At 49.1% G+C, this 20,459-nt stretch overlaps 1 protein-coding gene across 2 annotated transcripts in view; it reads right to left on the bottom strand.

The window, feature by feature from the left end:
- LOC308359345 (uncharacterized protein) overlaps positions 1-10,873 on the bottom strand; it is a 92,947-nt gene extending 82,074 nt beyond the window's left edge. The window contains exons 1-2 of one of the 2 annotated variants that reach the window (XR_013968427.1): positions 10,470-10,607; positions 8,974-9,062 (exon numbers count right to left, since the gene is read on the bottom strand). Coding sequence is in view for 1 of the 2 variants with exons in the window: in XM_080830357.1 (XP_080686483.1) it covers positions 8,974-9,062; positions 10,470-10,473 (93 nt within the window). In the remaining variant the exon portion in view is untranslated. Of the gene's footprint in view, positions 1-8,973; positions 9,063-10,469 lie in introns of both variants that reach the window. The other variant, XM_080830357.1, reaches the window with a different exon arrangement.
- Between the last annotated feature and the right edge of the window lie 9,586 nt (positions 10,874-20,459).

Below are 20,459 nucleotides of genomic sequence, written 5' to 3'. Positions count from 1 at the left end.
ACAATTTCCTTAAAAGATGCAAACCAGGGGAGCCTGGGTGGCTCAGTGGGTTAAAGCCTCTGCCTTTGGCTCGGGTCATGGTCCCAGGATCCTGGGATCGAGCCCCACATCGGGCTCTCTGCTCAGCAGGGAGCCTGTTTCCCCCCTCTCTCTGCCTGCCTCTCTACTTGTGATCTGTCTGTCAAATAAATAAAGTAAAATCTTAAAAAAAAAATTTAAAAAAAAAAAGATGCAAACCAGAAAGCTTACTTAAGAAGAAATAGATAACCTGATTTGTCCTGTATCTATGAAAGAAATTGAAAAAATAAGAAAAAACCTTTTCACTAGGAAAACCCCAGGCCCACATGGTGTTCTGGTGAATTATACTGATCATTTAAGGAAGATATAATACTAGTTCCTTCAAACTCTTCTAGAAAATTTTAAAGCAGGAAATACTTCCTTTACTAAAAGAATAGTTCCATATTCTTTATGTCAGTGTCACCCTGATACCAAAGCTAGAAAAGGACATTACTAGAAAACTTAATTACTGACCAATATCCTTCATGAATGTGCAAAATTCCTAAATAAATTTTTAGAAAATTGGATGCAACAACAGATAAAAACCATAATATATTATGAAGTGGAGTTTATCCAAGGAATGTGGGGATGGTTTAACATTGGGGAAAAAAAAAGTCAATGTAATTCAACATATTAAAAACTAAAAAAAATTAAAACTATGGTCATTTCAATAGACAGAAGCAAATGTGTTGAAATCTGGCACTCATCCTGACTTTTTAAAAAAATCCCTCAACAAAGTAGCAATAGAAGGGAACTTCTTTGACGTGATAAAGGGCATTTGTGACAAACCCACAGTAGTTAGCATCACGCTTACTATGAAAAGACTGAATGTGGGATGCCTGGATGGCTCAGTTGGTCGGGTGGCTGCCTTCGGCTCAGGTCATGATCCCAGGGTCCTGGGATCGAGTCCCTCATCGGGCTCCCTGCTCAGCGGAGAGCCTGCTTCTCCCTCTGCCTCTACCTGCCATTCTGCCTACTGTGCTAACTCTCTGTCAAGTAAATAAATAAAATCTTAAAGAAAAGACTGAATGCTTTTTCCTTAAGGTCAGAAATTATCCAAGAAGGTCATCTCACACCACTTCAATATGACACGGGAAGTTTTAGCCAACAAGGTAAGGAAATTATATAAAATCCATTCAGATTAAAAAGAAAGAAGTAAGGGGCACCCGGGTGGCTCAGTCTGCCTTCAGCTCAGGTCGTGATCCCAGGGTCTAAGGATGGAGCCCCTCGTCAGGCTCCTTGCTGAGCAGGGAGCCTGCTTCTCCCTCTGCAACTCCCCCCGTCCCCTTAGCTTGAGCGCTCTCTCTCTTCTCTGACAAATAAATAAAAATAAAGAAAAAAAATCAATAAGACAAAAGTTTCTGGTTATGAAATCAGTATGCAACAGTAAATTGCATTTACTTCTCCCTGCTTCTCCCTCTCCCACGCCCCCTGCCTGTGTTCCCTCTCTGTGTCTCTGTCAAATAAATAAAATCTTAAAAAAAAAAAAAAAAAAAGGAAGGAAGGAAGGAAGACTTAAAACTCAGTATTCACAGACGACATGACTGTCTATGGAGAAATCCGGAGGAAGGCACCAAAATACTCCTCCTAAGTGAGTTTAACAAGATGGTAGAAAACCAGGTTAATACAAAACACTCACGCATATTTCTAGTTACCAATAATGAACTGCCAGGAAATGGTAAAAATAGTATCATCCCCAATACCATCCAAAACAGGAACTACACAGGGAGAAATCTGACAAAGATGTCACAGATGTGGACACAGACAACTACAAAACACTGCTCCAAGAAAATAAAGAAGATCGACATAAAGCAAGAGACGTACCATGTTCATGGATGGGGAGACTCAGTACTGTCAACATCCTCAGTTCTCTCCAAAGTGACCTACTGACCTACACGTGTTTTTGTTTTTGTTTTGTTTTTAAAGATTTTATTTGTTTATTTGACAGATCACAAAAAGGCAGAGAGGCAGGCAGAAAGAGAGGGGGAAGCAGGCTCCCCGCCGAGCAGAGAGCCCGATGCGGGGCTTGATCCCAGGACCCTGAGATCACAACCTGAGCCGAAGGCAGAGGCTTTAACCCACTGAGCCACCCAGGCACCCCTGAACTTTAGTTCCCATCTCATATCACATACAAAATGAACTCTAAATGGATCACCTAAATGTCAGTTTTCCATTGAAAACTTTCTAGGGGAAAACCTCTGTGACTTTGAGTTAGGCAAAGATTTCTTTATAGATTTCTTATATACATCAAGAAAGGAACAGATAAATTGGATTTTATCAGAAGTTAAAACTTCTGCTCTTAAAAGGACGCTGTTAAGAGAATGAAAAGAACCACGGACTGGGAGAGAATATTTGGGAATCAGTATCTAATGAAATATTTGTATCCAGCATACATCAAGAACTTGCCAAGTTCAATAATAGGAAAACAAACAACCCAATTAAAAAAGGCATCAGGGATATGAATGGACACTTCTCCAGAGAAGATAGGCGAGCAGTAAATAAACACATGAAGACATAGTCAACATGGCCAGTCACTGGACAAATGTAAATGAAAACCACAGTGAGATTTCTCCGCAGGCCTGTGACAATAGCTAAATTAAAGTGACCGTACCAAACCTCGGTGGGAATGAGGCCCTGGAACCTTCCTACGCAGCTGGTGCGAATGTGAAAGGCACAACCACTATGGGAAACAGTCTGCCAGTTTCTTAAAAAGATGAACCTATGATCCAGGCATTTTGAAAGCACTGCAATATCCTGTCAAAGGTCTGTACGGGAATGTTTGTCATAGCTTTCTTGGTCATTCCGCCAAACCGGAAACAGCTTTAAAGATCCCTCCTGCTCAGGGGTGCCTGGGTGGCTCAGAGGGTTAAGCCTCTGCCTTCGGCTCAGGTCATGATCTCAGGGTCCTGGGATCGAGCCCCGCATCGGGCTCTCTGCTCAGTGGGGAGCCTGCTTCCTCCTCTCTCTTTGCCTACTTGTGATCTCTGTCAAAAAAATAAATAAATAATCTTGAAAAAAAAAAAATTCCTACCACTCAGCAATCACAAGGAGTGAATTCTTGGTATGAAATAATCTAGGGCATGGATGAGTCCTGAAATAAGGGCGCTGAGTGAAAGAAGCCAGAAAAAAAAAAAAATTTTTTTTAAAAGAATGCATTCTGTTTGATTCCACTTATGTAACATGCGAGGCGCTGCAAACTCAAACTCACACAGAGAGGCAGAAAGCAGAACGGGAGTGGTTGAATCATGGGAGAGAAAGACTCTACAAAGACAGGAAGAAACAACCCAAAACCCAACAGCCCAACTCAAAAGAAAGCAGCCATCGGGGTTTCTCCAGGTGTTTGCACCTGAATAGAGCTCGTGGCTTTTCTTTGAGATCAGCTCAGGTCTGCATGTGGTGTTTGTACTGTGTCTCTGTATTTGCCCTCGCAGAACTTTCCAGAGAGCCGAACACACAGCACCCGCCCCTGGGCCAGGACAGCTGGCAAAGCCCAAGAGTTTAGTAAACACCAGAGCGACCACTGTCACTGTGGACACAGGTAGATGGTGCCCAATGAGCAGCTACGCACTCAGAACGTTCATTGCAAGAAAACACAGGGACGACTTTTTAAGAATGGAGAGAGAGGGGCGCCTGGGTGGCTCAGTGGGTTAAGCCTCTGGGTCCTGGGATCGAGCCCCGCACCTGGCTCTCTGCTCAGCAGGGAGCCTGCTTCCCCCTACCCTACCCCTGCCTGCCTCTCTACCTACTTGTGATCTCTGTCAAATAAATAAATAAAATCATTAAAAAAAAAAAAAAAAAAGAATGGAGAGAGAGAACCACCAGAAAGAAAACCACCACAAAAGTTTCCCCATGAAATCTTATGCCGGTTTCCCGAAATTTTGCACGTGTCCAAAACGGAATGAGGAAAAAGGGCGAAGTCCCGTTTCGTGTTCGACCTTCGTACCCCTGGATTTCACATGTCCATTTACGTTTTCCCAACACGAAAAGCCAAGCCACCACGGGAAAATACAAAAGGTTTGTTCTGCTCTGTAGGTAAATTTATCTTCACGTTTGTTCCCATTTCAATTTTACCCGCTTATCTTTTCCAGTTGCCAAGAACAGCCCTGGGAATCATCGCCTCCCACGCCAAGAGCTGGGGATATGATAATTGGCGCCTGATGACAGGAGATGACATTTTCAAACAGTGACTTTCAACTTCATAACATGGATGTCATCTTTAACCATCTATATACTGCTTCAACTCCCACATGGAAGGGGAGAGGGGTGTGTATGGGAGATAGCCCCCTTCCGAACATAAATTCACCAAAACTCTGTATTGGTTTAAAAAAAAAACAAATTGCAACCCAGAAGAGCAGGTGTCGTTTTTGTAACAGTGTCCTTAAAATATAGGGCCGAGAAGAAGGTGTCTATCTATCTGTCACAATGACTTCCTGGTTAATAGGAGTAAAGATCTGAGTTTTTGAAATATATAATATTCATAAACCTAAGGGAAAATCAATTCTTCTTTGCTGTATTGAGAAACACACACCATGTATCGTTCATATGAGATATGGTGCTACTTTATAGAAAGGGGCAGTAATTTGCGAAGGAACCCACCTGGGACATTCACCTCGTGTCTCTTACAAGCTCCTAATACTGAAAAGAGCCAAAGTTGTCTGTTCATTTTGACAGCAACATAGCCATAACGTACCCCTCAACCAGTTGGGAAGACCTCAGCGGCACTGCCACAGAAGGTCGGTGGCTGACTGTCTCTGTTCCTCCCAACCACTGCCACACAAATTTAAAAATGAAAGACTTGATGGGCGCCTGGGTGGCTCAGTGGGTTAAAGCCCCTGCCTTCGGCTGAGGTCATGATCTCAGGGTCCTGGGATCGAGCCCCGTATCGGGCTCTCTGCTCAGCAAGGAGCCTGCTTCCTCCTCTCTCTCTGCCTGCCTCTCTGCCTACTTGTGATCTCTGTCAAATAAATAAAATCGTTAAAAAAAAAATGAAAGACTCGAACAGAGCCAGTATCGAAGTCCCTTGTAGCCCAGCATCAGGGCCAGCCGGCTCACTCACCAGCAGGTGGATGTTGGCTTAAGGCTGCTAATATTCGACGGAAAGGTGACCTCAGGAAAGCAATGACCCTGACCTTTCTGGTAAAGGACCCTCCCCTTGTGAACACAGGGAGGCACAAGCAAAGTTACAAAGGCAGCTCGGTCTGTAAAGAGGAAACATTCGAAACATTCTAGGCGGGGAAGGTGCTACTGCCATTGTCAGTGACACAGTTGGACATCAGATGCTTTGTTGTTTTTTAAAAAAGACAGATTCCGGGGCACCTGGGTGGCTCAGTGGGTTAAGCCTCTGCATTCGGCTCAGGTCATGATCTCAGGGTCCTCGGATCGGATCGAGTCCCACATCGGGCTCTCTGCTCAGCAGGGAGCCTGCTTCCCCCCTCTCTCCCTCTGCCTACTTGTGATCTCTGTCTGTCAAATAAAGAAAGGAAGAAAGAAAGAAAGATTCCAAAACATTTACAAAAGGAAACCATTTGAGGGAAGAAAAGCCCCCAACACTGATTTTCCTGTGTGTAAACTGTGGATCAACACAGAAGCAAAAAAAAAAAAAAGAGATGGGAAGATCCTAAGTAAACCTCTAGAAGGAGGAGGGGGAGTCTAGGGTCTTTGCTCCTGCTCCACAGAGAACAAAACACAAGAGAAACGGCGATTTTATTCTCTGTTACTGTCTATTGCCTTGTTTGTTTTTCCAGATACATAAAACCGCTGGCGAGGCTGCCTGCTCATGTGTGTGCCCCAGACACTCTAGCTGACCTTTTTAGCGCGCATCTGAAAAAGCAAAAGGGGAAAGTAAAAGAATGAAACTTTTCATTATTCACAGCTGCCAACTCCCTCTCATTCTGGCTCTGGAAGGAACCCGCTGAAGCTCGCTCTTCCGAGGTGAGAGCTTCTAAGACTGGTTTCATGAGGTGACCCCAGGGCATTCCGCACAACTGCAATTTTTCTGCCAAAAAAAATTTACTTTACGTCTTCGTCACATTTCGTGTACGGCTGGCATTATTTGGGAAAGTGTGTTTAAACAACGATGCCCTCCCTCTCCGAGCTAGGAGACCATCGCTCCTTCTTAATTTTGTTACAGAGGCGACGGCAGTGACACATTCGGCTTCAGTCCCCACCTGGCTGTGTTCTGCAGGGACCCCCCCCCCACAATCCCTACACATGAATGGGGTGCCAAAAGCAGACGAACACAGTTACCACAAGTGCCCCAGCTACCCCTTCACCGAAAATCACAGGAAACTCACGTAATGAAATGCAAAAGAAGTGAATTCAGAATCTAGGACCCATAGGCGCCAGCCACAAACAACGGGGAAATGAAATAGTCTATTTCCTCCCAACTCATCTCCAGGTTCAATGCACTCCCAATCAAAATCCCGACAGGCCTCTGTAGAAACTGATGAGCAGGCTCAAAAAATTACCGGGGATGGGGAACGCCAAGGACTAGAACACGCAGAACAATTTGGTAAAAGAACGAAGTCGGAGGATTTACAATCCTTGATTTCAGTACTCCCCATAAAACACAATAATCAAGACTGGGTGGTCACCGGCATAAAGATAAGCACACAGACGAATGAAACAACACAAACTCCAGAAACAGACCACAAATGCACAGAACACTGAATTTTATTTTTTAAAAAGATTTTACTTATTTATTTATTGGACACAGAGAGAGATCATAAGTAGGCAGAGAGGCAGGCAGAGAGAGAGGAAGAAGCAGGCTCCCCGCTGAGCAGAGAGCCCGATGCGGGGCTCGATCCCAGGACCCTGAGATCATGACCTGAGCCAAAGGCAGAGGCTTAAGCCACTGAGCCACCCAGATGCCCCCAGAACACTGAATTTTAACACGGTTATCACAGCAATTCCGTGGGGAAAGGGTAATCATTTTGGCAAATGGTGCTGGGACAACTCGACATCCACATGGGAAAAGCAGGACCATCAAGCTCTACCTCACACCATATACAAAAATCAACTCAAAACGGATCACAAGCCTCAGTGTAAAAGGTAAAACGGTAACAGTGCTGGGAGAAAACCTTTGTGACCTAGGGTGACAAAGGTTTCTTCGTTAGGACACAACAAGCATGAAGCATAAATGGAAAAAAAAAAAATAGATAAGCTGGAATTCATCGAAATTAAAAGCTCCTGCGCTTTGAAAGACACCTTAAAGGACGTGAAAATTCAAGCCACAGACCAGGTGAAAACACTCACAATCTATATGAGTATCTGACAAAAGACTCATATCCAGATTAAACAACCAACTCTGACGATTCAATAATAGACAAACGAGCTATAAAAATGGACCAAAGATCTGAGCGGCCACCTTCCCAAGACAGGTGACAAGAAGCTAACAGGCCCATGAAAAGGTGCTTACTGTCATTAGTCATCAAGGAAATGCAAATTAAAACGAGATAACAACCACATACCCACCAGAAGAGCTAAAATTAAAATGCCAGGATGTGCAAAATGTGAAGTAACTGAAACTCAGATATTTTGGGGGTGGGGGGGCATGTATGGTGGCCCCAGGCCCCTTACACCCGCTTAGTTCACAGCCCAGACCCCCACCCGGCATCTGAGGTGCTCAGCCTGCTCTGAAACATCGAATTTCTCACAGAAAGTAACAAAGGAAGGCTGTGTTCTCTGCCTCTAGCCCTGGGCTCTCACCCCCCATGACTAACAGTGCTGTTGCTAGGATGCTAGGAGTGGCTGACGGAGCTTTGATTTAGGTTATTAGTAAAAACCTGCTATCACGAATTCAGGTGACCTAAATATCTAAGCTTAAGGGGTTCCCCCCACATCTTCCTCAGGCAAATGAATTTCTCCAAGGTACCTGAAAGCAGAGGTTCTCAAAGTCAGGACCAGCACCAACAGCATCAGCGTGACCTGGGAGTTTGTCCAAAAGGCGACCCCTTGGGCCCCACCTGAGACCGTGTGAGTGGGTCTGTGTCTTCCCGAGACGGGCGGACCCAGTAACAGGTGCTGCCATGGTCACAGCTGGCTCTCCTCGACTATAAAGTGTTGTTCAAATGGGTCCAACAAGGGGCACCTGGGTGGCTCAGTCTGTTAAGCGTCTGCCTTCAGCTCAGGTCATGATCCTGGAGTCCCGGGATCGAGCCCCTGCTCCGGGGGAAGCCTGCTTCTCCCTCCCCCACTCCCCCCTGCTTGTGCTCACACACTCTCTCCCTATCAAATAAATGAGTGAATCTAAAACAAAAACAAAAAACAAATGGGCTCGGCGAGTCCTGCCTGGAAGGGGAGAGGGCTCTGGAGACAACTTCATTTTTTTCAAGCAACCTTAGCCCTGGGGGACAGGCACAGAGAAACAAACAAACAAAAAAAGTACCAAAAAAAAAAAGATGCAAAACTATATATTTTTTTCTAAAATGCAAAAAAGCGACGGTATTTCAATACAAAAGAAACATAGATGTTCCCGGATTATTCAAATCCAGGCGACTTCATTATACGGACAGAACGAAAAGAGCCAATGTATTTCATCATCTCGCCTAGCTTTGTCACCAGAAAGGCAGGCCCTGGTTTCTCGCCCTGGCATTTGGGGAGCCCTGGGATCAGGTCACATTTCTCTGTGCGCTGTCAGGAGCCTCCGGGCCCAGGGCCTCTGCTAGGGCTCAGGAAACGTTTGTTGGATCTAAGTTCTTTCTGTCAGGGTGAACAAGAAACACCTCCTATCACCAAGGAATTTAAAGTTTCTGCCTGACCCGAGAGGGGGTACAGGAGACAGTCAGTGCCAGGACGGGCCTGGAACGGTGGTTGGAGGGCACCAGCCAAGGAATTTTCGCAGAACCACAAAGAGGACCGTAATGAAAGGAACCCCGAATGCTAATTCCTTCTACAGAATTTTTTTTGAGGACCTACCTCATGTAGGCACCGCTCGAGATGCTGGGGCCAGGACAGACTGATCTTCCTTCCACGTGTCCAAGATCTGTAGGCTCTCAGGGCTTTGTCTGCCAAGAAGATAAGTAGGGTCAGACCACCCAGCACCTGTGTTTTCTAGTTGAGGGCTCACAGCAGGTGGGAGGGCCAGCCTCTCCCAGGGCCCCTCAGACCCCGGACCCCTGGGGCATCCCACCTCCCCAAGAAGGAACAGATGCCCCTCTATGATTCCACTCCCTCCCTTCCCTCGGAAGACAAAGCTGGAAAAAAGCACCTGTTAGACTCTGATTCCCATTCAACCTGCCAGTTAGTTCTGGGCTCAGCTCCCATGTGAATTTCTCTCATTTGCTAATTTCTTTTCATTTTTGATAAGCCTCTGCCACTTCCGCACAATCCCTCCAACGGCTCAGTGAACACCCAAAAAAGGAGGCGAACGATGGAACCAATTTTAACATGAGCTAGTTGGAAACACTGCTCGGGAATGCATGTTTTAATTCTGAAAATGTTCTTCGATTTTTTTTTTTTTCTAGTGAGGGACATGCGGTGAGGTTTGCGGGAAGATCTCCCACACTGTGGGTGCAGTGTCTCAGGGTTCCTGTCCCGGTATCTGTGGGGAGCTGGGTGGAAAAGGGGTGCCTTTTCCACTCACATTCCCAGATCTTGACATTTAAAGCAACTTGGCGAACACAACTCCCTGGTATTTTTAAGTTTCCTATTTACCTATATGTTTGCATGGTGGGCTGTGAGCATTCCTAATCTATGTCTCCCACCTATCCTACAAACAAACATCTCTGGTAGCAGATGGGAAAGATGCACGGAGCAGAATGTTCCGCGCACCAGAAGAGCCGCACACAAGGCAAAAAGCCTACCTCCCAGAAACTGATTAAATCAATTGATAATGGCCATTGAATGGGAAACCACGCAGCTATTAAAGAGAGTAAGGTAACCCATCGTGCATAATGGTCATGTTATCGTATACACCCTAGTATAAATAATTTACAATCTTGTGTTATTCTGTATCCTATTAACGAAACACAAATTACTAGTATTTATTAAATAATATGCCATCATTTTTGGTATTTTGTATTACGCACTGCAAACCACTGGATGAACCCATCATACATTAATGTTCATGAAAAATCAAAGCGCAGAGAACTGCAAAGTCAGTCCATTTGTATAAAGACAAGAAGTGGAGAATATAAATACATTTGAGCCTATGCGTGTGCCTATCAGCTATCGGGAGCGGCGGGGCTCGGCAATTCCCCGCGCATCAGCATCACCTGGAGGGCCTGGGAAAGCGCAGGTCGCCGGGCCGCACCTGCGGGTCTCATTTGGCGGGGGTAGGGGAGCAGGCGAAGTTGCAGGGCTGCAAGCTCCCAGGTGATGCTGATGGTCCGGGACGAGACACGCACCCTGGGCTCAACCGCGGCAATTTGGGGGACAAGGAGCTTTGGGCTTCTGACCTCTTTAACACTTACGCATTCATTCAACAACCCTTGCCGAGCGTGGGCTCCGCACAGGGCGGCCGTGGAGCGCCCGGGCTGTCGGGCTGGCCACGGGAACCGCCACCTTTCCTCCGCTTCCGGGTGCTTCGCCCCCCAGAAGGGAAACTGAGGCTCCGACGCGCGCCCGCCGTCCAAGGTCTCGGACTAAGTCTGGAGGAGCTGGGATTCGAACGCTGACTGTGTCGCCGACAAGCGTCCCGCCTGCTCCAGAATTCCGGACACGCCTCTTGCCGGGGCCGTGGGGACTCCGGGACCAGCGCCCCAACACACGCGGGAACCCGGCAAGCCCGGCAGGTCGACCGGCGGGAGTCTGCTGGGAGCGTCCGGCGCGCGCCCGCTGGGAGCTTCGCCCCGCCCCGCCCCGCCCCGCCGGCCGCAGGGAGGGGCGGGGCCGCACGACGGCCGGGCGGGCGCGCTCGCGCTCGTGCCCGCGGGACGAGCGCACGGGAGCGACGCCAGGATAGAGGCTCGCGGAGCCGCCATTCTAACGCAGGCGCGGTGGCCAAGTGGTAAGGCGTCGGTCTCGTAAACCGAAGATCACGGGTTCGAACCCCGTCCGTGCCTAGCGTTTGTCTTCCTTGGCGGGGAGACTTTTTAGGCGTGGACTCACTTTTCCAGGGTGTCCGTCGCAGAGCCCGACTCCAGTGCTCCGCGTCTAGAGCCGTGCAGATGGGTGCAGAGCTGACCCACTGTTTTCACCCCGTTTGGGTTCACGCTCTCCTCCCCGCCTCGCGGAGGGTGAGAGTCGGGTGCTCTGGCCCCGCAGCTTCCGCAAACTCGGCCCGCGCCGCCCTCCGCTCCCTGCAAATCAACGCCCCTTACACCCCCCTCCCCGCTGCGGGAAGTTGCGGGTCCCCCGGACACCCGTGGCCCCAAGCAAAAAAAAAAAAAAAAAAATCCCTCCAGCTGCTGGCATTGGACGGGGGAGCCACTGAGCTTTCCCCTCCACGTTCAAGTCCAATTTCATCCTCTCTAATGAGAGCACTGCCGCGGCCTGAAGCCGGGCCCACGCCCAGACTCAGCGGCTGGCGGGCGGGCCGGCTATTTTTAAAACGAAATCCGTGGCAGGCGCTGCGTGAGAGAGGAAATCCTGCCCAGACGCGGGGACGTCGGGACGCGGGAACCTAAACCCGGCCCGGGCCTCCGTCTGCCCTTCTGGGAAATGGGTCTGTGCCGGCCGGAGGCGGTTGTGAAGCCGCTGCCAGACGCGCGGGCGGTCGAGGCGGCCCCAGGATACCGAGCCGGGGTCGCGGGGAACCTGCTTCTTCTGCACCGCGGGAGGATGCACCACGCGGCTGCTCCAGGGCATTTAACGAGTCGAGTGACCTCGACCCCCCCCCCGGGGGGCTGGCCTATTTGTCGTCTGAAAACCGGCTTGACCGAGCTCGGGGAAACCTGGGTCAGCCTGACATTCCTAATGGAGTCAGGGGGCTGCTGCTGTCTGCGTGGACTGTGGGGGCGGCGGGGGGAGGGGGGGTACCTCGGTGCACCGGCCTGATCTGGGCCGGCTCCCTCTGTTGGGGAGAGTGGGGTTGGGGTTGTGATGGGGGTGGGGGGAGCCTGGCAGGAGCGGCCAGGGGGTAAGAGCCCCCACCGTGCCAGCCTTCATCAGCATCCCCGGGCCTGGGCAAACGCGGGTCGCGGGACCCCACCTCCAGTGCCCCCGAATTCAGTAAATCCAAGCTGGGGCCTCACCGTTTGCATTTCTACCTCCCTCCCACGGGGTGCTGATGGAGCCGGACCCCACGGGGAGCCGCTCTTCGGGAAAGAGAGCCACGCTCTAAACCCAGGGGCGCGTGCATGTGCACGTGTGCAAAGGCGGGAGCTCACGCACGTGAAAGGAGTGAACAACGGGGCTTCTCACGCTTCAGCCTGGGGCTCGCTGATTCTTCGGTGGAGTTGGAGACTCTGCATTTCTGGCCTCTTGCTGATGCTGGGGTGGCTGGCCCCCGCCCGCCGTGGGTGGACAGAGGGCAGGATCCACATCAAATGAACAGTCATTCCTCTCCGTGGGGGTGGAGAGGGGGGTCCAATCGGGGAGCTGTTGAAACGCTTCATTTCTATCCTATAAACGTTCACCTTGTTTGGATTTTCCGGGAGATGGCTGTCTTACGTGCAATTTTTCCCCCCAGATTCATTCCAGAGCCCACAAACCCAAAGATAACCTATTACAACACAGGCACCACCTTAGAACGATCCAGAATTAACAGATGATTGAATGTCCTCTTCTCTCCACTGGGCACCCACTTATTTCTTTTTTGAAGAAGGGTCACAAAAGAGCACTTAGGTTCCTCCCTATTAAAAATATCCCTAAATAGCCCTTCCTGTTAAACAAACAGAAAACCACACTGCCCCCAGCAGGTAGGCCAGTATTGGCGGGGGGGGGGGGGGGGGGGTGGGATTAGTGGACGGCAGAGATTTTCCTGTCTTTCCCTTCAAAGAGTGGAGCAGCGTACCTAGATGAAGACATCATCCTAGGAAAGCACCCCCAATACTTTCCCTGCCCCACCCTACACCCTACGCCCCCTTTAGCCCCCCATGATGCATGATGATTTAGAAAAAGGCAATTTATCTAAAGCATTCTAAGTACCATTCTCCACACCCCCCACCCCGCAATGGCACAAAATATCTAATGGCATGTATTTATATGTGGAGAAGCTGTAGGGGTAAGTTGGGGGCGCCTGGGTGGCTCAGGTCATGATCCCAGGGTCGTGGGATCGAGCCCCCCATCCGGCTCCCCTGGGAAGCCTACTTCTCCCTCTCCCACTCGCCCTGCTTGTGTTCCCTCTCTTGCTGTGTCTCTCCCTGACAAATAAATAAACAAAATCTTCAAAAGAAAAAAAAAAAAACCCACAGTTTGGCATACACTGCCGAATCAGCCCCCAAAACTCTGAATTTGGGTCCTCTTTCCACTTAAATGCGTAAGGCTGATTATGTGTTTGAATAAGCAAGCCATTTTATGTCGATTTAAACCACTTGTGTTCATGAATATAGAAAGCCATGTTTGGATTTCTATAACTTTTCTATGAATTTCTGGAAGTCGGCTTGAAGTCCGCTGTGTTTGCTCTGTGAAGAATCGTTCTCTGGTCTGCTTCAGATACGTAAAGGGAAAGATAAAGCAGCCCCCTGCACTGGGGTTGGAGGAGAGGTAACTGAGCCTTGATCCCCTGAGACCCTGCTGTGTGAACTTGACCACTGCGGAGAAGGTGGGTTTGCACTGGGAGCTGCGTAAAGACAGATCATGAGAGGCAGCAGCAGAAAAAGGTTAAATAAGAATTCTGAAGCGGAAGAGGGAGCCCAGGATCCTAACCTTAAGGAGGAGGAAGGGCTGTTGGTCTACAGAAGCTGTGCGGGAGCAAACTTCAACGGTGACACCAGGTGGCAGCATAGAGCAAGGGCAGCGTTAGCTCGGCCCCACTTCTACCAGAAACCGGTGGGGGCAATACACCCTCCACTTAACCTCTCCCGGCCTCAGTTTCTCCCATTCCAAAATTGGAATGATACACACTCACTTGCTTCTCGTCTGGTGGAGTCCTTCTGATGGCAACATGGTAACCCTCCACCAGCCAGGATGTCAAGGGCGGTCCATCCACGTCATGGCATCATGGGCAGCCATTAAAAGGAATGACTGGTTGATGGATCTGGAGATTAATTTAGCAATAAAAGCCATGTCCTGCTTTGGGGGGGGGGTTGTGTTATAGCTTTATCAAGGTATAACTGATAAACCAAAACACTCATATGTAACGAACGTAGAGAACTGGATGAGTGTGGACGTAGGGACACACCCGGGGAAACCATCACCAGGGTCAAGGTGGTAGACATACCATCACCTCCAACTTTTCCCGGGCCCCTTTGCTTTTTGTGTGTACGTGATGAGAACACTTAACATGAGATCCGCCCTCTTGACAAATTTGCTAACGATCATCATTCTGTTCTACAGATCTCTAGAATTTCTCCATCTGGTATAATGTAACTTTAGGGGATGTCTTCGTAGAAAATAAATAAGCATATTTATCCACACATGTGTGGATTTTTATGTTGGTTTCTCAGAAAGAACACTCACTACCCACCGCCCGCACCCCTCTCCCTCCCCTGCATGGAAGGCTTCTGTCCTGCTGTTGGCCATGGAGACCTCCAGGTAGAGGGAGGGGTGGGGGAATTACAGACCCAATGACCAATGGCTTTCCTATTATCACGGCATCCGAGAGAGAAGCTGTGTCACTTTCAGGGTCATTATTTTTGCAGCAAAAACTTACAAACTTACCCGAAAAAAGGAGAAAATGTGAAGAGTACACAGGTGTCAGGGCGCAGGAAGGCACAGGCGTTCACACAGAGCTCACACCGTGTACACGAGATGCCAAGTGTGCAGGGAGAAAGCCCACTCTTGTCATCCGAACTGACCCCCTCCAAGGAGAGGCCTCGGGTCCACCGCCCTGGTCCGTCTCCCATCTGGAATGACATCATGGGCTTTGAAAACCTACATTAAAGAATAAAAAAACGGCCCTCTTAAGAAGAGAGTGAGTGATCTGTAGTCATGCATGAGTTGAGAACCACATTTCAAAACCAGAAGCATATTTCAGGCATGAGTAGCACTTAAAAGAAAATATTGTGGCAGGCCCCTGGAAGCACCAGACGTTGTTTGTGTCACATCTACTGGAGTTTTGCTTTTGCAAATCACCAGGCTGGCGCAGGACGATCACTTCCCAAGACGTGCTCCCTTCTGCCCCCTGCCCCCCATGCTGCCCCCACCCCCTCACTCAGGTGGGCAGAGCTGATTTTTCACTCCCTGTGGGCACAGAAGAACCCCGGAACTCGATGCCTGGCGGCACGTAAGATCTTCGACAATTCTGGAAACATACCGATAAGAAACCCCGTCTCTTCCTTAGAGAAGTGCTGGCGGGCAGACTCCGTGGTACCCTGTTATACTCGCCTTCTGGTATTCGCACCCGGTGTCATCCCTTAAGTGGTAAGACTGTGACCTGCTTCCAGCCAAGGGAATCCGGCAAAGGGGACGTGATGCCACTTCTGGATAGCAGACCCCTCCTGCTGGGTGGATGGAATGAGCGGCCACGTTGGGGAGGCCCACGTGGCCAGGAATGGGAGGCATCCTCCCGCCAACAACAAGCAAGAAACGGAAGCCTGGGTCCAATGGGCCACAAGGAACCGAATTCTGTGAGCAGCCATGTGACCTTGAAAGTGAGTCCTTCCAGGTGCTACGAGCTAAACATTCATGTCACACACATACACACCCCAAATTCCAAATTCATATGTCAAAGTCTTCATCCCCAGTGTGATGATATTAGGGGGTTAGGACTTTGGGGATAATCAGGAGGGGATGAGGTCATGAGGGTGAGGACCTCAGGACAGAACTGATACCTTAAAAAAAGAGGATGAGACATGAGAGTGCACCCTCGTGCTCTCTCTCTCTCTCTCTCTCTACCATGTGAGGACAAGAAGGCCATGCTGGTGACAGACCCAGGCTTGCACTCGTGTTCTCCTGCCGCTGGACTAAGTCACCACAACCTTAGCCACTTAAAACTGCGGCGTATTTTTCTCTGTCCGTGTCTGTAGGTCTGAAGCCCAGGTGGGTTCTGGATCTCACACAAGTCTAAAGTCAAGGTGGTGACCAGCCCGGCTATGATCAGACGTTCTGGAGGAATCTGGTTCCGTGCTTCCTCGGGTGGCTGGCCGGATCCGGGTCCCTGCACTGGTAGGTATGGGCTCTGTGTCCTCGGTGCCTCGAGGCCTCTCTCCAGTCCTTACATGCAGTGTCCTGACATCTGTGCCAAGTCCCCTGTACATTTTAGATCTTACCTTGCCTTCTGCATCTCTCATGCAAGCCAAAAAAAAAAAAAAAAAATTCTCTGCTTCCTGCAAGCCAAAGAAAATTCTCTGCTTGGGAGGGCTCCAGATGTCGGATTGGGCCCACCTGGACAATCCAGACTCATCCTCCTTTTAAAAAGTCTATAACTTTAATTACATCCGCAAAGTCCCTTTTGCCACGAAACACAACATATTCATAGGTTCTCCCGAATTTGGGAGACCAGGATTCTGCTTACCTCAACCCTTGACGCACCCCTCCTCCCTCACCTGCTCATCCACTTGGTCCATGCCTAAACCTCTCTCTAGTCACCTACTGTGTATTGGTTTCGACTTCCCCTGCTCCATTTCTTCTTTTGATGACTGGTGCTTGGACAGTTGCAGTAGACTCCTAACTGGTATCGTTTGCTTTCCATCTTGCCTGTCTTCCATCCTCCTTCCACTGTCATTTGACCTCTCTCCAACACAACAGTGAATATGTCACTCTCATGATTCCATCCTTTACATCCTTCACAAGCTGCCCACCACCACCAGGATAAATCCCAGCTCCTCAGCATGGCATTTCAGGCCTCAAGTGTCTCACCTCCAGTGCTCCCTCTTGCTCTTGTTTTACACCAGTCTTTAGTATATATTCAATTCAGGTTTATCCTGGGGGCCTGCACATATGCTGTTCCCTCTCCCTATAATGAATGACCTTTCTCCATCTCCAGCTTCCTGGAAAACTCCTACGCATACCACAAAACTTTGCCCCACTATTACTAACTTAACTACTATTTTGAATCATCCCTCAGTGCATTGGTTGGAGCTGCTCTTTCCTTGACACACCACCAGCACCTTGAGTCTATTGTTTTCCTAGCACCTACCGCACGACATCACAACTACTGGCTTACATGCCCATGCATTTCCCAAGAGATGAGAGGCTAAAAGCTCAAATGCCCAGAGGAGCCAGATGGGCTGTGTGAACGTGTGAAACCTTTCAATAAGGCAACAAGGACTCAAGGGGCCTGAGGGAAACTGGAGAGTCCACGCCAGGCTAAAAGCCACCACGTTTCTGAAAAACCCAGGTAAATAAGACCCAGGGACCTTCCTCTGGCCTCTGCAAGGCTTGCAGAAATTCGTGTACACAAGTGTGTTCCCAGCAGCACTGCTGGGAAGAGCTGAATGTCCGTCCAGAAAAACCGAAAAGCAAACTGTGGAATGCTCACAGAAGAGAAAGAAGTTCAGCCGTTCAAAGAAATAAATGGTAACTCCATCCAATGACACGGAGAAAGCTCGCAAAATGTGGAGCAAAAAGAAAAAAAAAAAAAAAAAAAAGGCAGGCAGAGAAAGATGATGCCATTTATACAGCGTAAACATTGTACAAACAAAGCCCTGTTTGTTTCTGGCCTCATAGGTGGTAAAAAACATTTTAAAGACCTGCCTGGGTGTGACAGTGTCTACACTCAGGACAGCGTTGTCTCTGGGGATCCCAGAGACTGGCCACAAGCGGTATTCACTGAATTTGCATTTGATTGGATTTGATTCCTGTATTACTTACGCTGGGTGGTGGCACAGAGGTGTTTGTTAATTTATTCTCTGTTGTTTGCCGTTGGCTCATGGGCTCAAAATGCCTCACAATTAATGGCAAAAACAAAAAAGAAGACAAAAGTGTGGTTCTCGTGGGGTCTAACCCACATCATGCCGCCTGGCACGTTACACTGAGGAAAATGCTATGTCCGTTGTACACATGGCATCACTGAGAGAAAGAGAGAGGAGGTATGCTCCCCAGGTTCCGGAGGACAGACTGGCCTTGGGATCAGGGCTGGAGGCCTGTGTATAGAGGTAGAAATGGCACACCCCTGGGCTTTTCCCAGAACCAGCCCTCCCAGCCTCGGATTTATGCAGATTTATGGCACAATGTAGCATTCCAAGGCCACAGGAGTCTGGTATCAGAAGGGAGCTGAACAGCCTTTTCAGTGTCCCCTGTGGCCTTCTAGAAGCTACCAGAGCAGGCATTAGTGGGGAGAGGCTCCAATAATTCAACTCAATCGCTCTAAGAATTCTCCCACTGTCTCCATGGCCAGCCCATCTGGTAGGAAGCCGCCTTTGGCCTTGACCTCTCCGACTCTGTCTACCCCCTTCCCTGCCCACCCCTCCTCCCCTCCCCGCCTACCCTTCCCCTGTAAGCTGGGATGACTCTCTTCTGACCAACTTGCCACTTGTCACCTACATAACCTATTCTTTCTCAGACTATGTGTCCCTTCCTAATGCATCTCCATGATGTCTAGGTTCCTTTCGACTAGTCCCGTCACCCATTACCCTGACGGGCATATCAAGCCCTTGCCCACAAGGCTAACCCGGAGTCTTTGGGGACCAGCTGTGGATATTCAAAAGATTCTAATCTCTTTCCTTCCCCAGTGACAGCCACTCCCACAGACCTGAACCAGCAACTCTCCATTCTTCCTACATCCCCTGTCCAGGATAGGTAAGGTGGCCAGCCATCTGGTTTTCCTGGGACTGTCCCACTTTTATCACTGAAAAGCCAATGACCCAGAAAACCCCTCGGTCCTGGGTAAACCAGGAGGATGGGTCATTCTACCTGTCCTTCCGTCTAAAAGAAGCCAGTCATCTCAGGGACTCTCTTAAGAGACCTGGGGACAGGCACCGCCATTAGGAATGGCCACCAGCCTCTGACCAGCATGAGGTCCTAAACTCCAAGGACACCTTGCCATCAGTGTCACACAGGGATTGCTGATTCCCCAAGATGCAGGTGGAGATCTGGGCCCCGAATACGGCCATGTGGTCCCAGGCAGCAGTGAAAGTTGCACATTGCATTCTCCAGGGATAGACACGGGGAAATTTCTATTCCAGGCCATGGAGGTTGGGGCTCGCCACATTGACCTCAGCTCTGCATTGCAAGAAGAAAGAATTTTAAGTCAAGGGGTCAAAACTCAAATACCTATATGACCAGGCAGATGACCTAAGCAAATCCAGCCAGGCAGGAAGTATGCCCTTAACACTTGGGATACTTTTTTCTACAAGGAACAAGGGCTGCCCCATCTCAAACTGCCTTTAAAAAATAAGGACATTTATAAGGTATTTACCAGGATGTCTAGAGGTACGGTGGGTCTCTTAATTGAATGTTTCAGCAACTCCATCAGGCCACTAGAGACACAGGTTCCTTCCATCTCTTCTCTGCCATCAGCATGTTGGCTTCACTCTCAAGCCTGGCCCAAAACGGCTGCTGTGGCTCCAGGCATCACATCCTAATTCATCATCTCTCATTGGTTGGGATTGTATCAGAAGATTATTCTCCAACCAATGACTGGTGGTTTCCTCTGAGCCCAAGACCTGAGCTGGAGAGGAGTGAGGAAGAACAATGAGAAGAGAATTTCCATGACCGAGTTGCGGAAGGATCTGGGACAGCCACCTGAAACAGAGACGCTGGTGGTCCATAAGCCTCCTCGTCCTCCTGGTCTCTGAGCCAGGCACCACATTTCACAGCCTCTTGGGGTATTTGTTGGGCCTCATGACTGGTGCTGACCAATGTGGGACACTTCCTAGCTGATGCATTTAAAAGCTGGTTCGCTTTCCCTGTAGTCCCCACCCAGCTCATGGAGAAAGAACGAAGCCATAGAAGATATCAGAGCACCTGTCATGATCTTGGGGCGTGGGATCGGGCCCCCTGTTGGGCTCCACACTCAGTATGGAGCCGGCTTGGGACTCTTTCTCTATCTCGCTCTGCCCCTCTACCACCGCTCCACCCCTACCCTGCACTTTCTCTCTCTCGAATAAATAAAATCTTTAAAAAATATATTTTAAAACGTTTTTGAAAAAGCTGCCGAGCCCCCAAATAAAAGGCACCTGGGTTTCTAATTAACCTGTGGATCTCCCTGCTCCCGACTTCCTGGGCTGTGATCCAAACAAGAAATAAAATCGTACCGTGGTGAGCCACTGGAAGTGTGGGATTGTTTGTTACAGCAGCTAGCCTTCCCTGACTGATGTTCTACCACTGGCTGCTGCTTTCTAACCAACTGTGACCCCAGGGCAATGCGGGCCCACCGCTGCCAAATCTCTTGATCAACCGATTTTTTTTTTTTTTAAGAGAAGCCAGAAATCTGGATTTTTTAAAATACGAAATTTCCTGATTGAAAAATGTTGGCA

Source organism: Martes martes (assembly GCF_963455335.1).
Source record: "Martes martes genome assembly, chromosome: 18".
NCBI lineage: Eukaryota > Metazoa > Chordata > Mammalia > Carnivora > Mustelidae > Martes > Martes martes.
The sequence above is the reverse complement of the archived record's forward strand: the minus strand, read 5'-3'. Positions and strand labels throughout refer to the sequence as shown.